The sequence below is a fragment of the Phacochoerus africanus genome, chromosome 5 (genome assembly GCF_016906955.1).
Source record: "Phacochoerus africanus isolate WHEZ1 chromosome 5, ROS_Pafr_v1, whole genome shotgun sequence".
Lineage (NCBI taxonomy): Eukaryota > Metazoa > Chordata > Mammalia > Artiodactyla > Suidae > Phacochoerus > Phacochoerus africanus.
In genome coordinates this window covers 82,951,391-82,973,470 of record NC_062548.1, presented here as the reverse complement: position 1 = coordinate 82,973,470, position 22,080 = coordinate 82,951,391, and the positions used below count along the sequence as shown (strand labels likewise).

Genomic DNA, 22,080 nt, shown 5'->3' with positions numbered 1-22,080 from the left:
GAATGTTCTCAGAAATTTATATTAGTAGTGGTAGTATTTGCATGGTTATTCTGAGATTATTAGGTGTACACTGTGGGATAAAGTAAACAGGTAGTTATAGGACATTATAATTCATCCCCTATGTCCCTGCAAACTAGGATTTTGGGTATGGAATAAAAAAGATTAGATGTAATGAAGAAGAGGTTAAATTAAAAACCCTGTAATTCTGAATGTTAATTAGAGGTATCAGTGTGAACTCACTCTGAATAAAATTTTTAACTCTCTACTAAAGAAACCTAGAAACAAGGACAAACCCAATAACAAAGACACATTAGCCTTAGCTCCCAAACTTGGGTTTAAAATACCATTTTCCATTAAAGGAAACCAGAGCTTCTTGAAGAAATTGCCAATTCCAGATTTGGGACAGGAAATGTACAAGATAAGCATGGACCATAATGTCATGCCAGAGAGGGAGGTTACCCAAGACTACCACAGTCATGACTAACAGAGGAGCCAACTTGAGGAGGCATCCCCTGGCCAATTAAGAACCTGAGCTTTTAAAAAGATAACAGAATTTATGAAACCCATTTAGTCAAATACACTTAAATTCATGAAGTAATAATACTATTTAAAAAACAAAAGCTGGTTACCTTCACGGAGTGATAGGGAACCAATTCAATCTTGAAAACTAGTAAATTAAAAAAACAGACATTTATCCTGATTATAACATATGAATTCAGCCACTCGGAAAACTAAAAGGAGTAGAAGAGTTTTGTTATAAAAGTATCCCAATTAATAAACAAAAAATAATATCAATAGATATCACCATTTTGCAACCCTAATAATTAATTAATGGATGGAGGCATTGAGCATCAATAGCTGCTAACATCAAAAAAGGGAGAAAGAGAATCTGTCATTACATACCTTCTGATGAAAAATGAAAAAAAGAAACACTCCATCATACACAGTCTTGCCAAAACTGATACTAACTTGGAGAATTTTCAAAGGACAGAGAAACATGTTGAACCACAATATGATGGAAATAACAAAATATAGACTGTGGGACACTGCAGTTTCCACAAGTAAATTTTAATGAAAAGAGAGGGATGGAGGAGGAAGTTGTAGGTTAAAAGAGATTTAAGAGTGTACAGTGTATTTTAAATAGATAATATTAAGCTAAAGTTTTTTGGGATGCACACTGAGGTGATAAAAACTATTATAAGTATATGAGAAAGTATGTAAAAGTCAGGATAGAGATTATTTTAGGGGACCAGAAAAAGACTGAGATCAAAACAGAGTACATGGCAGAATTTCTGGGTGGCTGGCAAAGTTCTGTTTCTTGACTTGAGTGTGATTCCAGGGGTGTTTTTCTTGTAAAAGCTTGTTAAACTATACATTTTCTCTGTGTGGTTTTTTTTTTTTTTTTAATTTTCCCACTGTACAGCAAGGGGGTCAGGTTATCCTTACATGTATACATTACAATTACATTTTTCCCCCACCCTTTGTTCTGTTGCAACATGAGTATCTAGACAAAGTTCTCAATGCTATTCAGCAGGATCTTCTTGTAAATCTATTCTAAGTTGTGTCTGATAAGCCCAAGCTCCCGATCCCTCCCACTCCCTCCCCCTCCCATCAGGCAGCCACAAGTCTTTTCTCCAAGTCCATGAATTTCTTTTCTGAGGAGATATTCATTTGTGCTGGATATTAGATTCCATCTATAAGTGACATCATATGGTATTTGTCTTTGTCTTTCTGGCTCATTTCACTCAGTATGAGATTCTCTAGTTCCATCCATGTTGCTGAAAATGGCATTATGTCATTCTTTTTTATGGCTGAGTAGTATTCCATTGTGTATATATATATATATGTGTGTGGTTTTCTTTAATGTGCTTTATAATAAAAAGATTTTTAAAAAACCATCCCTAAAATAGAAAATCGTGGTAATCTGGTTGAAAGTTAGTGTAGCATATACACATTTCTTTGGAGGAGATGATTCCTAAATATTTTGTCTTTTCAGTTGAATGCATTTATAATGCTTTCTGAATGTTTCTTTTATCAAATTATACCATATTAAAAGCTGGTCACATTTTTACTTCCCCATCAGTCAGCTGCTCCTCTAAATCACTGCAAAATTTTTATGGGAAAAAAGTTATTTTTGTGAGGTTATATTCCTCTAGCCTTGATAACAGGTTTTAAGATTTAATAGCTCTGCTTTATGTGTTTTTGACTAATTTGGTAAACCAATACAAGTGACCTTTTCTGAGCAAGCTATTAGCAAAATTACCACCATACTCAGCATTATAAAATCCATACAGTTGAAAAGTTAAAATACCTAAATACAAAGGTAAGCTGAGCTGTCATTAAATTTTTGATGAGGTGAATAAATTAAGTAGTTCCAGGATGATAGTAATCACTTTTTCCAAAAGGAAGTATAGGGAGCACGTGGGATTTAAATAAAAGTGACTACCATGTTGTATATGATAATCCACACAAACACTACTAAAAACTATTTTAAATAAATTTTACTGATAAAAAATTTTCTTCATACTACTGTATATTTTTCAAATCAAATTTTTTTCCTAGAACACATAACTCTCTCTGTACTATGCTTCTAATTAAGATACATACTGTTGTTTAGACCCCTGTGGTGTGAAATTAGACCAGCAGTTTTCTAATATCCATAAAATAAATTAAAAGTGTTCCTCCTCTGAAGGACAGATAATTCAGTCACAGAAAGCTTACTTCTATGTTTCCTTTGTTTTCTTCTTTTTTTTTTAGCTGCTTGGTAAGCCAATTTTCTACTTAGAATCTACTGTTAAAAACTCTCATTTGGTTCAGTATGTGGGCTTTATCCTTTCCATGGTGTGTTATGCAAAAAAGATGGCTTTGAAATTTTTTTTTCAGTTTGCTGTAAAGCAGTGGGTCTCAACTTGGATGCACATGAGAATCACCTAGGGAACCTGTAACAGAATACTGATGCCCCGTTCCCCTCTGGAGATTCTGATGTAACTGGTCTGGGTGGGCCCCTTTGTAAAAGCTCTGCAGGTGACTGTAACATGTTGCCAAGGCTAGAAAGCACTACTCCAGGATCTTGCCACTGTCCAAATGAAAGCTTATTATCTTTTCTGATTGAACTTGGATGGAAGATAATTTCTTTTAATTCTGTAGTTTAATAGATGAGAAGGTTAAATTTCTTCTCTATAAGGCTACTACCTTTTTAGTTTAAATTTTAGGGTTTAAAAGTATATCCTACCTTTTAGTCTAAGGATTGGTTCAAGAAGTCTATTAGTTGCTTGTGAAAACAAACAAACAAACAAACATTTAAAGACATATTCCTGAATATCGCCTTTACAAAGTGGTGGTTGGTTCATAACATCCTAAAAATGTGCTACAATTCATAGTTGAAGACTATGTCTTCACACACAAAAAAGAAACAATTATTTCCCTAAATGGTTCCTCTAAAAGACATTCACCTTTTGTATACAGAAGTTCACATGAGGTTTTGAAAAATAAATCTTTACAAATTTTTCCAACAGTTTAATTTTGATAGAGTGATTGAAAGGGCCAAATCTAAGACAAAAGCTTCTTGCCAAAAAAGTGTATTATACATCTTAATATATTAGAATCAAAAGAGGGGACATTAACTATGCAATCAATGGTAAATAATTAAAAATCATGTGCAAATATACACAATTTTAAGAAAATCTATTTACTTGCATAAAACGATAATTTTTCCACAAAAAACAAATTAAGGAAAATGACTCAAGGAAAAAAATAGAATTCTTGAAAAACAAACAACGCTTAAAAATGGAATCAGGGGGAGTTCCCGTCGTGGCGCAGTGGTTAACGAATCCGACTAGGAACCATGAGGTTGTGGGTTCGGTCCCTGCCCTTGCTCAGTGGGTTAATGATCCGGCGTTGCTGTGAGCTGTGGTGTAGGTTGCAGACGCGGCTCGGGTCCTGAGTTGCTGTGGCTCTGGAGTAGGCTGGCGGCCACAGCTCCGATTCGACCCCTAGCCTGGGAACCTCCATATGCCGCAGGAGCGGCCCAAGAAATAGCAACAACAACAACAACAATAACAAAAAAAAAAAAAAATGGAATCAGTTAAAAAAAAAAAACTACCTTCCTTTAAACCCAGGCAGTTTTATATGAGTTTTCCCAAACATTCAAGTATCAGATAATTCTTTTTGGTACTGTTTTGGAGAGGAGAAAAGGAAAAAGCGAGTCACATTTGCACATTTAATACTTCATAGAGCTGGAACAACTCTGATATGAAACTCAGAAAGGATAGTAAAAGAAAGTAAAATTGTGTACCAACCTTGAGCAAACTGTAAATCCACCTTAAAGTTCCCTCCTTATTATCTCTCTAGGTAGAAACGAACATTTCCCATTGGCTCCTACTATAGCTTACACATACTCTCTCCGCAGCACTATTGTACACTTCTGTGCACTCACACGTTTTCATATTTGTCTCTCATTGGTAGACGCTAAGGTCTTTGCAGACAGGGGGAGTTTAGTATTCATATCCCCCAACATGAAATACAATGCTCAGTCCAAGGTCATGCTCAATAGTTGCTGAATGATGTAGAAAGAGAGAGGGAAGCGCCTTTTGGGTATAAATGCCAGTAACTTAGCAGAGTGGGAGGTGGGAAATAAAGGGGCAGTGAGTAAACCATTTGGCTAGAACATAGGTTGTATAAGGAAATAACATAAGAAAGGTAGGTCAGGGCCAGTCAGGGTGGGCTTCTCAGTGCTGAGACTATGTTTATTTTCAAAACCTACTGAAGGCATTTGAACAGGCAATGGCTAAGTCAAACCTGGGCTTCAGAATCCAGAAAAACACTTTTTAGGGCTGCCAGGGACCTATCTGGTTTAAATCCATCATTTTAAAAACTAAAAAACTAGCATCCAGAAAAACACTTTTTAGGGCTGCCAGGAACCTATCTCGTTTAAATCCATCATTTTAAAAACTAAAAAACTAGCATCAGGCCGAAGAACATAGTATTAGCTAAAGCAGGAAGAAGCTTAGAGGGAGCAAACTTGATTAAATCACACAGAATATGGTCCAATCAACAGGCAGCCCAGATTTATCTAACTCCAAAGTCCATAAACTACATGACACCAGGAGATGATGTGTGTAGACCATATGTACACCCTTTTCAAACAGTCCTAATTTCAATTAAAAAACACTCATTTCAAATAAAGGTAATTTGTGTAATGTAAAACTAAAGGCTGATTTATTCTTATTTTTATTATAAGACAGAACATTTAATAGAATTCTGATTAACTTTACTATATTAAGTCATTTTGATGAAGTCTTTTTATTCAATTAGCTTCTGGACCTGCAATCAATAAAGTGGTGGGCATGAACAGGAAGTGAATAGGAATAAAGCACTTCCTTGGCATCACAAAATATACACCCCTAAATCATTACATGTGTTCTTGGTTGCTGCAACAAAACTGGAAAAGTCCCAGGAAAAGGTAAATTAATTTAAAAGTCTTCAAAGATAGCCTGAAAGTTCATAAAACCAGAAGAGGTAGATAAGGGTAGAGAAAACTTGGACTTGTTCATTGTATCTCAGAATACTAATTCTGAGAAATATTTCTTAAAGCCTAAAAGATAATAGATTTAGAGGAAATGTAGGAACATACTATTTTGCCAGACAAAAACTAAAAAATATGGGTGGGGTGTTTTTTTAAGTTATATTTAAAAAAAAAAAACAGAATTGCACACTCAAAGTACCAGTACAATCTGAAAACACTCATAGGTTTGTGATAACAAATGATGATGGAACCACTGCCAGGAAGAGATAGAATGAGATTCTGTCTGAGCCTCCTAGAATAACCCTTTCAGTGCTCCTGTCCCAGGCAGCATACTAGACTGAGAAGGCTGCTGTTCTAAAGCCCTCCTTACAAATCCTTGCCCCAGCCCACAGCACCTTGTATAAAATAGGCATTTGGCTAATGTTTGTTAATTGACTAACTGAAGTTTATAGAAGGTGACTGATAATATAGATTTGACAGGCATGAAATCACAAGCAAACCGTAATAACAGTACTAATGATGATAATGACAAGAATCACAATAGTAATTGAGAGTTTAATATATTAGGTATTGCTCTAAATGCATGTGTTAGCGCCTTTATCTTCATTAAGTCTATTTTTCAAATAATGAAGCCACAGCCCAAGGAGGTTGGCAACCTGCTTAAGGACAGAAAGCTAAGTAGTGGCAGAGCTAGGATTTGAACACAGAAGTCTTTGCTATAAATCACTGTGCTCTTCGGGCAAGTCCTAAAACTGTCTGTGTATCCTCCAGATGTGATACTTTAAAGGATCCCATTTCATATGCAATCTCCTTTGATAGATATTTGGAAAAATAAATTATAGGTTTTAAAAAGCAGCCACATTTATTTCAGAAAAGAAAAACCAATAATCCTATTTTATTCTCATACATATACATATATATATATATATTTGCTTTAGATTTACCTCCAGTCTTCCCTGAGCATAACCCAGGAGCAGCAGATTGGCTCTGTCCTTCTCAGAAGAAACGGGGGCCCAAGGCCAAGCATCATCACTGACCAGTGGCCACCAGCAAACAACTCTATCCTGAACACAATTGATAGCTAGATGACGCTGTGTTGTCCTATTTACTGGGCCAGGTATTTCATAATAGGAAATCTAATGGTTTAAAAAAAAAAAAAAAAGGAGACAAGAATCATTTTGTAAAATGCTAAATCCTCAAAGTATTACAAAAATTAAAGCATCTGTAAATGTAGATAAATGCAAATAAACATGCATGTTAAACATGTACTTAAGGAGGTGTCAGAATTTACCAAATTCTTTTGACATAAATATAAAAAAGACATATGTTCAAAATTCTCCCCATTTTTAGCAGAGGAAAGGAAAAGGAGAAATGTGAGTTAGGGAGGAATTGGCCGTAGCAATCCCAGTCAATACCAAAATGTACAGTCATGGTTGCTTGACAGCATCGACCTACACATAGGATTTAAGACCAGCTATGTTAAATGACAAGTTCAGTACTGCTGACCAAGAGTGTCTGACTACTGTTTAAGACATAACATGTTAACAATGACTGACAACAATAACAGGAGAAACAACTTGAGGCAAATATCACTTTAAAGAATATATGAGACCTATACACAAAAATTCTGCATAAAGGGATAAGCTACAGAATCATGCGTAAAAGTTTATGCAGCTTCTGAGAATTATGCCTCTCTTTCTTAGGACGGATTTGTCGAATTTATTATTCAAACTATGTTATTTTGGAACATGGTTATTTGAAAACATAAGCACGGCACCATCTGGGTGACACATGCCAAGGAAATATAGATTGCACCGTATTTCTGCTTAAGGAATTAATGGAAGGTTGATAGCTTGGAAGAAAAAAAAAAAACTATCTTGCCATTGCTGGTCAGCAATAATCGAACCACTTTCTGGGGATTAAGCGCATGGCTAAGCCTACTGGACCAGACACTAGCAAAGGGCAGGGGGTCTTCTTATCAGAGAAATGCTTCTGGAGCCAGTCTCACTACATGACAGATTGCTTTCATATTCCTGTCTGCAAGGCAACAAAGGATGGCAGTAATGCGATAATGCCAGAGTGCAATGGGTGTTAAGAACCCGTTGCATTTATGTATTGTATTTAGTAAATAATCAGGCTCATCCAAATTGTGATCTCACCACTCAACCAAGGCCATTAAAATCAAGGTTAATGCTTTAATAATCCTCTGCTTTTTTTTTTAATATGGTCAAAAGGAACCCTTTCTATTTGCATGGCCATAATATTATTGACCTCTTCATCCTCTGAATGCACATCAAAAGGAACTGAAATCAAAGTAATTACCAGTGTTGTCCTCTCATGGTAAACATTTAACTCCTTGCACTGTTAAATAAATTGAATTGGATTTTTAAAATGTAGACAGGAAAACTTGTTAAAGGTCAATAGTTTCAGGATGTTTACCCTGTGTTTTTCTTTGCCAAAATTGTTTCAATCTATAAGAATTAAATTATGGCACAGCTGTAAAGAAAAGCAGAATTATAATACTCTACACTATTTTCTTGTTTTAAAATCCAAATGGGCAATGGCAGACAACACAGATGTACTTCATGCCATGAAGTGCAAATTCTTATATTTAAGCTCTCAATATCACTATTTTAATTAGCTATCTTTTTATTTGAGAGACATACTACAGTGGAGTTGCTAAGTCTTTAAAAATACACACACATTATTTTGATGTCCTACTTGCCATGTAAACCCTTACTTAAGAATTTCTGGAGGAGAAAAGAGAGTTAAAACAAGAGACTGGTACTTTCAGTCCTCACATAATGCAAATCATGTATGTTATCTGAAATTTCATGTTGGTTATGAATATTAATGCCATCAATATTCTATCATGATGGTCAAGAGAGCAAGGAAAATGAACAAGTTTCTTAAAACATCCTTCCAATGGACAAATAGCAGATTTACTAAGTATTAAATATATATATATTTAAAATATTGTACCAGAAAAAGAAATCCAAGCAGACTACTTCTCTAACATACAGAAGTAATGTGGAATGCTCATGTTCTTAATTTCTCAAATCAAAGGCACAATCAATAAAAAATAAGTAACTTTCTTATTCAAGGTATAAGGGCCCATATACACTTGGTCTATTTTCCACATCTTTTCATAGGAAAAGATGACACCCCGACAATTTCTCTCTGCTCTCATTAATGGGTAGCTACTATCCTTCAGCTTAGAAGACTTTGCCTAAATATCCATCACACCTAAGATGGAGAAACCACAAAATTTTACATAAATGCATTAAAACTACTTACTTTAATAGTTTGAATTAATGCATAGTGGTACATTTTAAAGACGAGTGTTAGTAAATAAAGAACATTTCAAGTAAGTCTACAGTTAGCCATTCTGGAAAATAATATCCCATTAAGAATGCTAATACCAATTTTTTTTAACTAACCAAAATACAATGCATGAGTACCACTTATTTTCATTTTTAAAAAATCAATATTATACAAGGTGTTATGGAAGCTCCACAAAGATGGCAAATAAAACCAAATTGCAGTTTATCACCACGATGAAAAACTTATTTAATGTATTTTATCTCATATTAAAAATCTTTTTTATAAGAATAGATTTTTCCACTAAACAAAATTAAATCCTCCCACACCACTGCCACCTCAGTCACAATAAGAAATAATCCAAAAAATCAAAAGGTTAGGTTACATTTTTCAAACACACACACACACAGTTTCAAGCCACAAAGCTGATGTATAAGAATCTTTGCCCTTGTTACAGATACTCCAGGAATGGTCTAAGTGTGCATCTTTTTTAAGGAAGCTGTGTATCAGCTCTGTTCCCAGTGAACAGTGAACTGTCTCAAATCCACGTCACAGAGGCTGGATCAATCTTGCAAACACAAGTCACTGCTGAAAAGAGGCCTTGAACTGAAACAGCCTGGAAAATGTATTAGATACTCATCCTAGCAGAGAGTATGCCTTCCAAGCAGTTAAAATGTAATGTGGCAAAACTTAAATTAAACACATCATTTAAAATAAAAATCCTGCCTTAACAGATGTAAAGTCCCTGATACAAGGAAACAAATTACCTGGAGTTACTGAAGGGAGAGATACTAACACAAGAAGGATTTTTGCATTTTTCTTCAGTTGTAGTTGGGGGTAGGGGGATATCTTCCCACTCCTTGTTTATTACACTTTTCTATTAACCTTTGAAAGTGCCTTCTTTCTGTTCTTGTGAAATGGAAGCCAGAGCAGCTATCTTTGCCTAGAAAGATGATATTAGGTCTTAGGGAAAAATGAGAATGCTGTATATACTACCACTAGCAAGAAAACTATTTTCAAATGTGTAACTTTGCCTCTATTATATATATGTCCCTGCCTTGCATAAGTGTTATATAAATTGATCCAAATATGCCACTGTTAGAGCCCCATAATGAGAGTAAAAAAAAGAGTACTTTGGCCACTGTTCCTAGTTGATCAAGCTTAATCCTATAATAACTCTGGTTTTTCTGAAATTTGGAAACATTCAAGAAAAATGAGCATAACATCAACTCATGTAATAGTCTAGCAGACATTAATAATTAACAATATGACTGTATAAATTGAAATCACTACCTTATAATCCAAGGCTGAGAGTTTTTCCAGTCTTTTGTTTATATCAGGAGAACCCATCTTCTTGGTAAACTGAATAAAACAGAGTTTGTTTTGCGCCAAAAATGATAAGATGATAAAGCTGTCTGTGAAAAGAGCTTTAAAAAAAAGGACAGTTCTATCAACTATTAGGTTAGAATAAAATAATAATGAATTAATAATTTTTTCCACTGATATGTTACAAAAAGGTATTTTCAGAAGATAAATAAGTATCAAGTGAAACAACTAAATTCTGCTAACTACCACTATGACATTTCACAAGGAGAGTAAAGATACTAGGGATAAACAACCATCATCAATCCAATCATGCATGGATTTGACACTTTTCCTTTTTTCCTGAGACCACTTCAATATATACTGATACTTGGGGACAACCTCCAAATGAGATTTATTTGCAATAGGGCTAAGAAAACCATAAAACAAAGACTGCTTCACATCTGAATGTAAAGATGAAAACATTTACCCTTTTTTGTGCTTAGCCTTTAATCCTGTGTTTATATGGTATAAACCATCTGAGGATAAATTGGATTAGTGAATATAGATCAGTGTTCTGCACCATTTTTTATAATTTTTTCATCAATGAACCTTCTCTTTGAGGATATACAAGGTAAATGAAATAAAGTATATTATACCCAATATGCACATTACATAAATTAATATTCAGTAATGAAGATTAGCAAAAATATTTCACAGCTTTATTTCTAAAGCACAGAAGTAGGTATATAATTAACATTCATGGGTTAACATAAAGGGCCATTAATGTTATGAAAATTATTGATAAAAACATATAGTCGAAACTTCAGAAATGTTTTATATTGTTCCCAGCATAAAGAAATTATTGAATGTTTTATATATTTTTCTTTATTTCTATGCCCCTGGCTGTGCAAGCAGTAACCAACAGTGGATCTACACAATTACAGGAGAACCTGGAGAACTGCCAAGAAATCACATTATTATCATGGTCTCATGAGAGTGTATTATTTGGGGTATAAATAAAAGAAACAAGTGAAAAAAGATATCTCAGCGACATGAATAGTGTTGGAAGTCTCCTTTTAATTCTTACAGAGAAGCATCAATATGACAAAATCATCACAGCCACTATTTTATTTGCAGTGTCAATGAAGGGGTCAATTATTAGTCATAAGAAAATGGATCCTCTTCCATAGGGAAGTGTCTTTAGCACCATATTTCTAAAAGGAGGAGGAAATGACACACTTACAAGCCTATCCCCAGCTTATCATTATCAGGAATATTGCTAATGACAGCCATCCTGCAGAGTGCTTTTCTCTAAAATGATGAAATTCTGTTTGATTTATTCAGAGGCATCTAGGTTTCTGTGTTCTTACCTGTCCTTTCCACTAGACCACACTTTCCTTTGATTGTTCAATTTAAGATACTGACAATTTTCAGTCTCTAATAATAACAACACAATCTATTTTTTAGACTTTTTTTTCTATCTTGAATGAAAGGACATAATCTTAAATCTTGAGGAGTCAGCACAGAGTAGTGCAAAGAAAATGGGCTTTGCAGCCAGAACCTGGGTTCAAATCTCAGCCCAGTCATTTTCACCTGTTCCTTCGTATCTCATTGGTGGTTGTGTTCCTTAGTAGCTTAGCTTTAATTGCCTTAACTAGAAAATGGAAATAACTATACCTTTTAAGGAATAGCGGTTCTTTTAAATTAAATGAAATAGGTAGGTTGGCATCACATGGAGCCTTTTAGGACTCAATAACTCTTAGTGCTCTACCTTTTCAGTAATTTGCCTAAAATCTTTTTTAATGTGCTCAGTAGCAATTATATACTGATTGTGGTAGCACTTAATGGGATTCGGATTTATCCAGTATATTTGGCATTGATTTTTGATATTTAGAAATACTGCCCAAACTCTCTAAAAACTTAGTATTCACAGACTTTGATATCATTAAATTGTCTTAAGAGCCAAAGCACAGGGTCTTTGTTGTTTTTTGTTTTTCTAACTGGTGGCTGTGTTGACACATTTGGATTATTTATTCAAAATTCATGTGAAATGAAAAATATCTGAAATGCGCACACACCAAAAAAAAATTATTTTGAAAATAAAACACATTCATTGTTTTAAGGAAAGAATGAAAAATACTCAAGAATATGAACCTAACACTTGACAAAACTTTGATATTAAATATCGGTCAAAACTTGTATTGGTCCCAGGGGTTGTAACTATGCTATTACAAGCAATTACTTGTGTTTGCAAGTCCCCAGTGGATATAATTAGTCTACCTGTTGACACACTATTTCTCCTGCCCCACTGTTGATGTAGGCAATTGATTTGCACATGGGGGTAATTACCATCACTGATGGTGTCTGAGATGAGCTTCCCCACCAGGCTTCTGTCAATCACCACTTTCTCCAGCTGTGGCCCGGAAAGGCTTAGGGACACCAGTACACCTGAACCAAAAAGGAGCTAAAACCAGGTAAGGGGGGAGAGGAGGAGGAAGATATACTGAGAATTAGAACCTTTTAAAAATCTCTCTACAAATGTACAACTTATACAGATATTTACATGTGTATCAACACGATGGAAATACAAAGTTTTCTTTGAAAAATAATCACTGACAATCTGAGTAAAAAGATACAGGTGGCTAAATGATGCTGCACACTTACTGTTATTAATTACTTATTAATGCCACATGCAGAAACCAAATTTAGTCCACATTTATTCAAAGTCTAATCTTCTAAAAACTTGGAAAATACCCATGCAGAAAAAACTGCTTTGCATTGCATTCAGAAATGAGATATGTTCTATTATTTTCAAAGATTACTATTGTGTCAGAAATTAAAAGAAAATTTATTAAGGTTCAAATAGTCATTGCTACATATTAAACAGAGAAAAGATGCCATCATTACACTATTAACAGCAAGTATTATGACTTATTTGGAATTTAAATCCACTTCTACAAATAAAGATCTTGTCTAAAATATTAAAATACATTTAAATCAAGGCAATTAAAGTAAAATATTAAATGTTAAACATTCATAAATAACAAACACATAACAGAAACAACTTCTCAAGGAGAGAGAAAGAAATATAGTAAAGTATGCAAGTTTTATTAGTATAAATGTTCACCCAACCACCCAACAAGAGATGTCTGGATATCACCGTTATGGTTTTATACTGCTCCTTTCCATTTGTGGCAGCATAATTCATTCATCTCCAAATGTTTAAAACTTCTGAAAAGACTATGCATATGCGTATGCTTGTTATCTACGAGATTATGAAATATCAACATTGGAAGAAATTGTTTCACCTTCAAAGCAACAGACTCAAAGCAGATGAATCACGGAATAGCATATGGTATAAAAAGAAAAAAAAACCAATTGTCAGTAAACTAATCATGAACATGCTAGCCAAACTCAAAGACAACTACGACTTTAAAGAAAACGGGAATCCCCCACCTACCTAGGTATCATGTCCCAGCTAGAGAGGATGATTCTGTGACAAGACACATTGAGACATGTGTGAAAGATGAGCAGCATGAGGGACCAGGTTAACATAAAAAAGACCACCACTCTCCTACTGCCTAACAGATTCCAAGCACATGAATCAGAAAATAAACTAACTGAAGGGTCCCACACGACTTAAGGAACTGTCTCTTTCATGTTAATGCCTCCAAAGGGGTGGAAGGCAGGGGGGGAGGAGGACTTAATCATCTTTATTGGTTTGTGAGACTAATAAGAGAAGGCACATCTATTTCAAGAATACTTCACAAATGAGTTAATTTCTACTGAATTACATCCAGCAAGGACCTTGACAAGGGCTGGTCATTCCCTTTTTGGCAACTCCCCCACAACAATATAACACAGGATACCCTATATTCTCCCCTCTCAGGAAGGCATTTTAGGATCATCTCTTATATCTAGTTCTCCTTGTGATAGCTTTTTTTCACCCCTCCTTTCCCCTTTTATTCAAAGCACCTCTAAAATCTGTCCTTTTCTATTTATTTTTAACTACTAGAACTTTACACCTATACTCTTAAGCACCTCTTTTTTCTTAATTATCAACTAACTCCTTATGGATACTAACTAGGTCATTTTTATCTAGAACAATACCAGGCACATAGGAGGTGCTAACTAAATGTTTAGAGAAAGAATCATAAATAATTCATTATAGGATCAAATAATTCAAAGGTGGAAGGAAACCTGGTCTAATCTTCTACTTCCACATGACATCCCTTCAAGTATCCTTCAAGCAACCAGCCCATGCTTGAATACTGCCAGTGATCTTATATGAAAGCAGTTCTACAATTGGACAGTTCTAATCAATGTAAAGATCATTCACTCATTTTTTTTTTCATTCAACAGAAAGGAATGTTGATTATTTGCCAAACACCAAATTCAGTAGCTCAAAAGTGAATCAAATATAACCCTTAAAATGTTAAACATAGGCTAGTAGAGAGAGGTAGGGATATAAGCAAATAAGTGTAATAAACTGTTGTTACGAGTCCTATTCTAAGAGTACATCCTGGGTAGCCTGGAGGAGGGGGACTGAGAAAGAAGCACTGATACTTGAGGCAAAGGTTAACAGTGCTTTCTAAGAACTTCTACAGTAGCCCCCGTTTCTCATCAATAGTACTCTTTTTACGTATTAAAAGATAACACAGTGGTTAAGAGAATGGACTCAAATCAGAATGACACCAGCACTGGCTCTACCTCTTTCTAGCTGGGTGACCTTGAAGGAGTTGCTTAATCTCTTTAACTTTATTTCCTCATCTGAAAGGAGAGACTTCATATCATAATATCTACTTCATAGTATGAGAATGAAATAATTTATTACAAACAGTATTTAGAGTAATTTCTGGCACATAATAAATGTTTGTAATTATTATTGTTGTTATACAACCATTACACATATAATATGTTTTCACTATACAGTTTGCCATTGTTTCATCTTTTTAAATATTCTGTGCACAGATTGCGATCAATGTTAGACAAGAACACTAGACTCCAGGTGAGTTATAACCAGTACAATATTTTATCACCTTTCCCATTTGCTACGATTTAACAAATACTCGCAAGTTCCCTTTGCGCTCTCACCGCCATTATCATGAACTAACCTCACCTCCTAAAAGAAATTGTTTATTCTATCTATGTATGAGCACATTTTATGTTGTAAAATTAATTCTAAAAGACCACTTTTGTCGGTTGGACATAGAATGTGCAACCGTAAAAGGACATAAAAGAGGGAGCTTAAGCTGGAAAGGATTTGAAAGGCAAGTGTCAAGTCATAGTAGGCAACCACGCCTACATCAGTGATTTACATATGGAGATAGGAGCAGTGATTTGGGGACTATGGATCCTGCCCAGTGAGACTGGGCATTCCTTCAGAATCCTTCTCAAAGGATCAGTGCAGCCACTTATGTACACATTCACTCATCCATTCCACAAATGAATATTTAGTATTTTTAATGAGCCAGGCCCTGTTCTAGATGCTGAAGATACAGCAGTGAACAAAACAATAACTCCCTTGCCCCACCTCCCTTCAGGGAGCTTACATTTGAGTACAGATACAGGCAATTAAAAATAGTTTTAAAATAATGTCAGATAGCAATACAAGCTACAGAGAAAAATAAAGCACAGTAAGGCTGGGGGCTGTAGTAGGATGCTCTTTTAAGCAGATGACTAATAAAGAAGTAAAAAGGCCTCTCTGAGATGACATTTGAGTACAGATCCAAATGAAGGAACAAGCCATATGATTATCTGGAGAAAGAGAATTAGAGGCAGATAATAGCAAATACAAAAATTCAGGTTAGAATGTTCCTGGGACGACTGACAGAAGGTAGGCCAGTGTAGCTTGAGGGGAGTTAGTGAGAGAGAGATTCAGAGGATAAAATCGGAGGCATAGTCAGGAGCCAGGTTTCACTGGTCCTTTTTGATGAGAAAATAGAGACTTTTATTTTTATTTTTATTATTGTTGATTTACAATGTTCTGTCAATTTCTGCTATACAGTTATATATATACATTCTTTTTCTCACATTATCCTCCATCCTGTTCCATCACAAGTGACTGGATATAGTTCCCTGTGCTTTACAGCAGTGTCTCATTGCTTATGCACTCCAAATGCAAGTTTCATCTATTAACCCCAGACTCCAAGTCTACCCCACTCCCTCCCACTCCCCCCGGCAAACACAAGCCTATCTATGATCTGTTTCTAGGTTTTGGGGGGGTTTCTTTTGGTCTTTTTAGGACAGGGGTGAAATTGGAGCCACAGCTGCTGGCCTACAACCTACACCACAGCTCACTGCAAACGCCGCATCCTTAACCCACTGAGCAAGGCCAGGGATCGAACCTGCATCCTCATGGATATCAGTCAGATTCATTTCTGCTGAGCCATAATGGGAATTCCTGTTTCTGTTTTATAGATAGATCATTTGTGCCGTATTTTAGACTCCACATAAGTGATTTCATGTAGTATTTGTCTTTCTCTTTCTGACTTAAGTCACTCAGTATCAGAGTCTCTAGTTCTATCCATGTTGCTGCAAATAGCATTATTTTGTCCCTTTTTATGGCTGAGTACTATTCCATTTAATATGTGTACCACATCTTCTTAATTATATGGTTTTAAGCAGCAGAGAATTATAATTTCTGTTTTAAAGGGGGTTTAGGACAAGAGTAGAAGCAAGGAGACTGTTAGACAGATATTGCAGTGGTGCAGGTGAGAGAAGATGAGGGCTTGAATTATAGTATGTGGATACACATTTGAGATATATTTTGAAGTGGATCAACTTGCTGAAGATTGGATGTGGCATAGAAGAGAAAAACTCAAAAGGTTTTTGGGCTGAACAACTGGGTTTACTTGATATGAGGAAAACCTGAGGAGAAGCCAATTTAGACCAGAGAAATCAAGAATTTAGTTGAGGATATGTTAAGTTTAAGGAGTCTGTGGACATAAAGTAGTCTCAAGTTCAGGGTGAAGTGGGTTGGAAATTCTATCTGGGAATCATCAACAATGTAAAGGTAGTGTTTAAAGTTATGAAACCAAATAAGTTCTCCTTAAAAAATGAGTGGAGTGATCATAGGGTGAGACCCTAATCTTATTTGTCTGCTGTGCTTATAAGGAGAGGAAGAGACACCAGGGTGCTCTCTCTTTCCATGTGCACACACAGAGAACAGGCCATAGGACAATAAAACAGGAAGATGGATGTCTACAAGTCCAGAAGGGAGGCCTCACCAGAAACTAACCCTCACACCACCTCAGTCTTGGACTTCTAGCCTTTAAAACTGTGAGAAAATAAATTTCTGTGGTTTAAGAAAAAAAAAAAAAAAGCAGAAGGAGATCCAAGGTCTGAGCTCTGAGACATTCCAATCTTTAGAGTTGTCAGAAAATCATGCTACATGCTAGCTACCTTACTGAAACCTAGTTTGGGTACTCATTAGGATCAAGGTAAGACCATCATTTCAGATTTCTTGTGTTCTAGTGTTATCCCTAATACCAAATTTTGGATAAGAAGATAAATGCAATTAAAGAGCTAACTAATGCATTCTATCAAACAACCTGTGGGGAAGAATAAAGTTTCCAAGTACAGGAGTCAAAGATATTCCTGACTATGGTAATGGAAATAACCAGAATTAGGAAAAAGAGTCTGAATCTTAGGAAAAGAATATTATTCTAAACCAGGCAAGTGCTTCTACTTGTTTCCTTAAAAGATTAGTTTGTAAGCTCTCCAAATGGAAAGGGCCTATGTAAGATTTGGCAGGACGAGAAGAAAAAAGGGCACTGAGATACTGTCCTAGTCCACTGCAAGGAACTAGAGAGTTCAACAGCTCAGAAAACAAAAAAAGAGCAGAGAGTTCCCACTGCAGCTCAGTGGATTAAGAACCTAACTAATATCCATGAGGATGTGGGTTTGATCCCTGTCCTCACTCAGTGGGTTAAGGATCCAGTGTTGCTGCAAGCTGTGGTGGAGGTCAGAGATGCAACTCGCATCTCGTGCTGCTGTTGGCTGTGGTGTAAGCCTGCAGCTGCAACTCCAGTTAGACCTTTAGGCCAGGAATATCCATATGCTGCAAATGCAGCCTTAAAAATTAAAAAAAAAAAAAAAAGAAAGAAAATAGCAGACAGAGAGGCAATGGCAAAAGGAGGCACCTCCAGAGAGATCTGAACTTGAGAGGAGATCCACAGGATGAATAAATGAGAAGGCCCATGAGATTTCCCAACATTGTTCCAACTTTAATGTTGCCCTTTGTGTGCAAAAGACGAAGGCAAATTAGGAACTGAAACCTTTTCTTTTCTCTGACGCCCTTCCAGACAGGAAGTATTTTCCCTGCTAGTTCTTCTCTGACCATGTTTCTTTCTATCGCCTTTATGGTGTTCTCCTTCTCATTTTCTTTAGTAAGCTCATACCAGAGAGGTGGGCCTTCTCTTTAAGAAACTGTAAAACGATTCCCATTATCTTCAGATGATTCTTCAAATTGGTTTCTCTTAACCTTATTTGAGTACTTAATTAGAAGTGAAATGGCACTGGGAGAAGAAAATTTTATCAGATGACCTCATCGAGCCAAACAAAACATAAGTAACAACAACAATCCCAGTTTTATTCATTCAGTAGGTCAAAAACATGTAAGTGCCTCCTACATAAGCCAAGTATACAGATGGGATACAATGATGAACAGCACAGGCACATATTGGTAGAATATGATAGAAGACTTCATCTCAGAGAAGTAGAGGTTCTGGTTAAGACAGATGATTCCTTCCTACGAGGGGTAGTTTAGTAGCCCTAAAGAAGAGAATACATTATATTTGATCTGAAGTATTGAAGAACTGCAGCAGCAAGTAACTGTGAATGACCTATTTATATTGTCATAGTGATCACAAACAATTCAACTTAATTCTGTATTCTCATTGGCTAAGAAAACTTCCCCCAAATCTATGTGATTATTATCAGATCTGGGGAGAAGTGAAAAGTAAAGGCAGTACCAAAAAAAATCAACACTAGGTGATAGTTTCAATCCATGATTCGAGAGATAAGCCATAGACTGATCTCATGAAATCATCAGGAGACATGTGGGAGACAGCAGGTGCTAAACACTACAATTCAAAGAGGCAATGAAATATTACACTTGAAGTGAATTCCAAGACTGAAGCAAATATTTAAGGTATTGTAAACCACTCCTCTAGAGGCCCAGTGAAATTGCATTAGGATGGTACCAACACCTCCTTCAACCCTGCCCTCCAATTCAATCCATGGGGTAAATTCTGGAGAAACTGAGAACTACAGACAAACAGTTATACACTGAGGAAAGCTATAATGAAAGGTAGGGTCACTGATCATTTTAGCAGATAACCTGCTGGAAGAGAGATAACATGTTTTCTGTAATTTATTCCTTCATTCAGCAAACATTTATTGAGTATAGAGGGAAATCATGCTTGACTAATCCATTAAAGTAGAGACAAAAGTGAATGCAGTTTAGACAAGGATAAAAAAGAAATTTAATTGACTCACTATAGGGAACTGACTAAGGACAAAAAACAAACAGACATTTTTCTGGATAGAGAAGTACTAACAATGGGGTTTCCTAAAGATTTGTATGATGCTATCCAATATACAGAATAGATAATACCTGGAAATTTGCTGCTATGCTAAGTCTATTTCAAATTACAAAAATCTCATTTTTTCACTTATTCTCACTATAAAATGAGTGATGTTACACTTTAACCCCTAATTTATTACTAAATCCAGCTCCTTTATATAATAAATGTAATAGTTACATAAAATAAAACTGTTCTCAGAAAACATTTATAATAATTTGTGAAATTCACAAACGAACATGGTACAAAGTTAAGTCTTGTATTTGCCAGTAGTTTTAAAGACCTAAAGTTTATCCTTTAGATCTTTAATCAGTGGTAATAAGTGAACAAGATAGCACATTACTTTGGTACAAAATTTTATAATTTACAAAGGACTCTAATACATACTTATCTCTGTAATCCATAGAAAGTGCCAGTACAACTCTTGTATATAATAAGTACATAAGTTAAAAAAGTAATAGTAACAAGGTTAATCCTCATACTCATTCACAATCAGAAAGGTAAAGGAATTAACCAAAGATCTCATAATTAGTGAAGAAGGAGAGGCCAAGACATGGGACAAATCCTACATTCTTTCCCCCACCACTTAGGAACTAATATTCTTTATTTCTCTCAGTTGATTTCCATGCAATAGCCCATGTGGTTTTCTTCTCTCTAGCTCCTTCTTCAATCTAAACCAGCTTTTCTCTAAACCGGTGGTTCTCAAGTGGGGCAGATTTTGGCTGCCAGGGGATATCTGGCAATGTCTGGAGACATTGTGGTTGTCACACCTATATGTTAGCCACTTCCGCAGAGGCTCACCTGAATAAAGTGCTTGTGAATGTAAAGGCAGAGATATTTCCACGTCTCCAACAAGCAGATGATTTGGGAGCTCCTCAAACTCTAATCAACACTTCTCACATAAAGAAAAGGTAATCAATGAGGACCTGATCAACTATCTCAAATCAGCTATCTTAAAGCACTGGGCAGTGCACAGTTCAGATCAAGGGCTTGAGGAAGCCTTACCAAATGTCTGTCAGCCCAATCGGGGCTATGACTCTGATGACTAAAGCTGGATGTCAAGACAGAAAAAGCCCAAGGGCAAAAAGCCCAAGGGCAAATCATTTGTAACCACACAGCCTGATACAAATATCCTGTGAGAACACCTCCTTGCTTATGCTCTAGTTCTCATCTCACCAATCAGCCTTCTTATCTATAATTTGGTCTGTTGAGTAATTCATCCAACATGTGGGAATGCCCCAAGCAAATGAGCAAAGTCTAGGATGCCAGATATATCTCCTTGTAACTTAATAAACTGCCATGCCAGTTGATAAATGAGTCACTTTTTAGTTTGGTTATTGTGAATGCTGTTAGCACCAGAAAACAAATGGAGATAACATAAAAGATAGGTAAGTTTAATTAATTGGAAATTTTCTGCCCAAGTACGTGATACATTGCTGAAGCAGGGAGGAAGTTTGTAAAGCTGCAGACCTACATGAATAGCATCATCTCATTTTATTAGGGAGAAAAGAGATGTGGTGTTTGTACACACATGCATAAAGACATTGTATAAACGCAAGAAAAGGCAAAAAAGAATTTGCCCAAAACTTGACAGTAGGTAGGTGGAATTGGGAACTGGAGGCATGAACTTTAACCTCCTCCCACACAGATTTTTTTAAAAAAATTGGGATTATGGATAATTCTTTACTTTTTAATGTGTCATTTGTTATTTTTCTATATAACTTTTCAAAAGTAAAGAAGGTCTTAAAATACCTGGCCACAAATATATTTATTTTATAGTTTTAAAAAAAGCTTTTATGCCACAAAATGTGTTTCTAAAAAGTCAGAATTTAAATCATACTGAAAATGAACTAGAGCAAATGGCTCCTTACTAAAAGGATCACGTAGGAAACTGAATCAAATCTCTCTCCTCCACAATTTCACTTATTTTAAAGACACTTTTTTCCTATCACAGTACCTTATTAGAATGCTCACCCATGTCCAATTTCTTTTTAACTAAAAAAATTATCATTAACAACAGCAGAGTGTGGTATATCCAAACTATGGGTTATACTCTGCATCCACTAAAAATGAGGGGAAATGTAGATTATTAATAGTTGTGTTATATACTGTTATAGGAAGGATGTTACAGAACAGTATTTATAGAGTGATTCCACTTATTTTTAAATATGTGTATACACATACTTACACACAGATGAGTGTTTATAAATGTTTGCAGGAAGGACATAGCCAAGCTGTTGACTGCAGTAACCATGGAGAGGGGAATTAGCTTGGGGTAGGGTGGTACTTTTGCTGTATATCTGTTTGTATTGTATGCCATTTTACAATGATATGAAATCACCT

General features: G+C 35.6%; 1 protein-coding gene across 2 annotated transcripts in view; it reads right to left on the bottom strand.

Annotated features, from left to right (window-relative positions):
* The window catches only part of WDPCP (WD repeat containing planar cell polarity effector), a 264,105-nt gene that overhangs the window by 124,291 nt on the left and 117,734 nt on the right, over window positions 1-22,080 (bottom strand). For both annotated transcript variants that reach the window (XM_047781958.1, XM_047781956.1), the window contains exons 7-9: window positions 12,500-12,614; window positions 10,139-10,272; window positions 6,469-6,660 (exon numbers count right to left, since the gene is read on the bottom strand). In XM_047781958.1, the coding sequence (XP_047637914.1) occupies window positions 6,469-6,660; window positions 10,139-10,272; window positions 12,500-12,614 (441 nt within the window). The remainder of the gene's footprint in view (window positions 1-6,468; window positions 6,661-10,138; window positions 10,273-12,499; window positions 12,615-22,080) is intronic.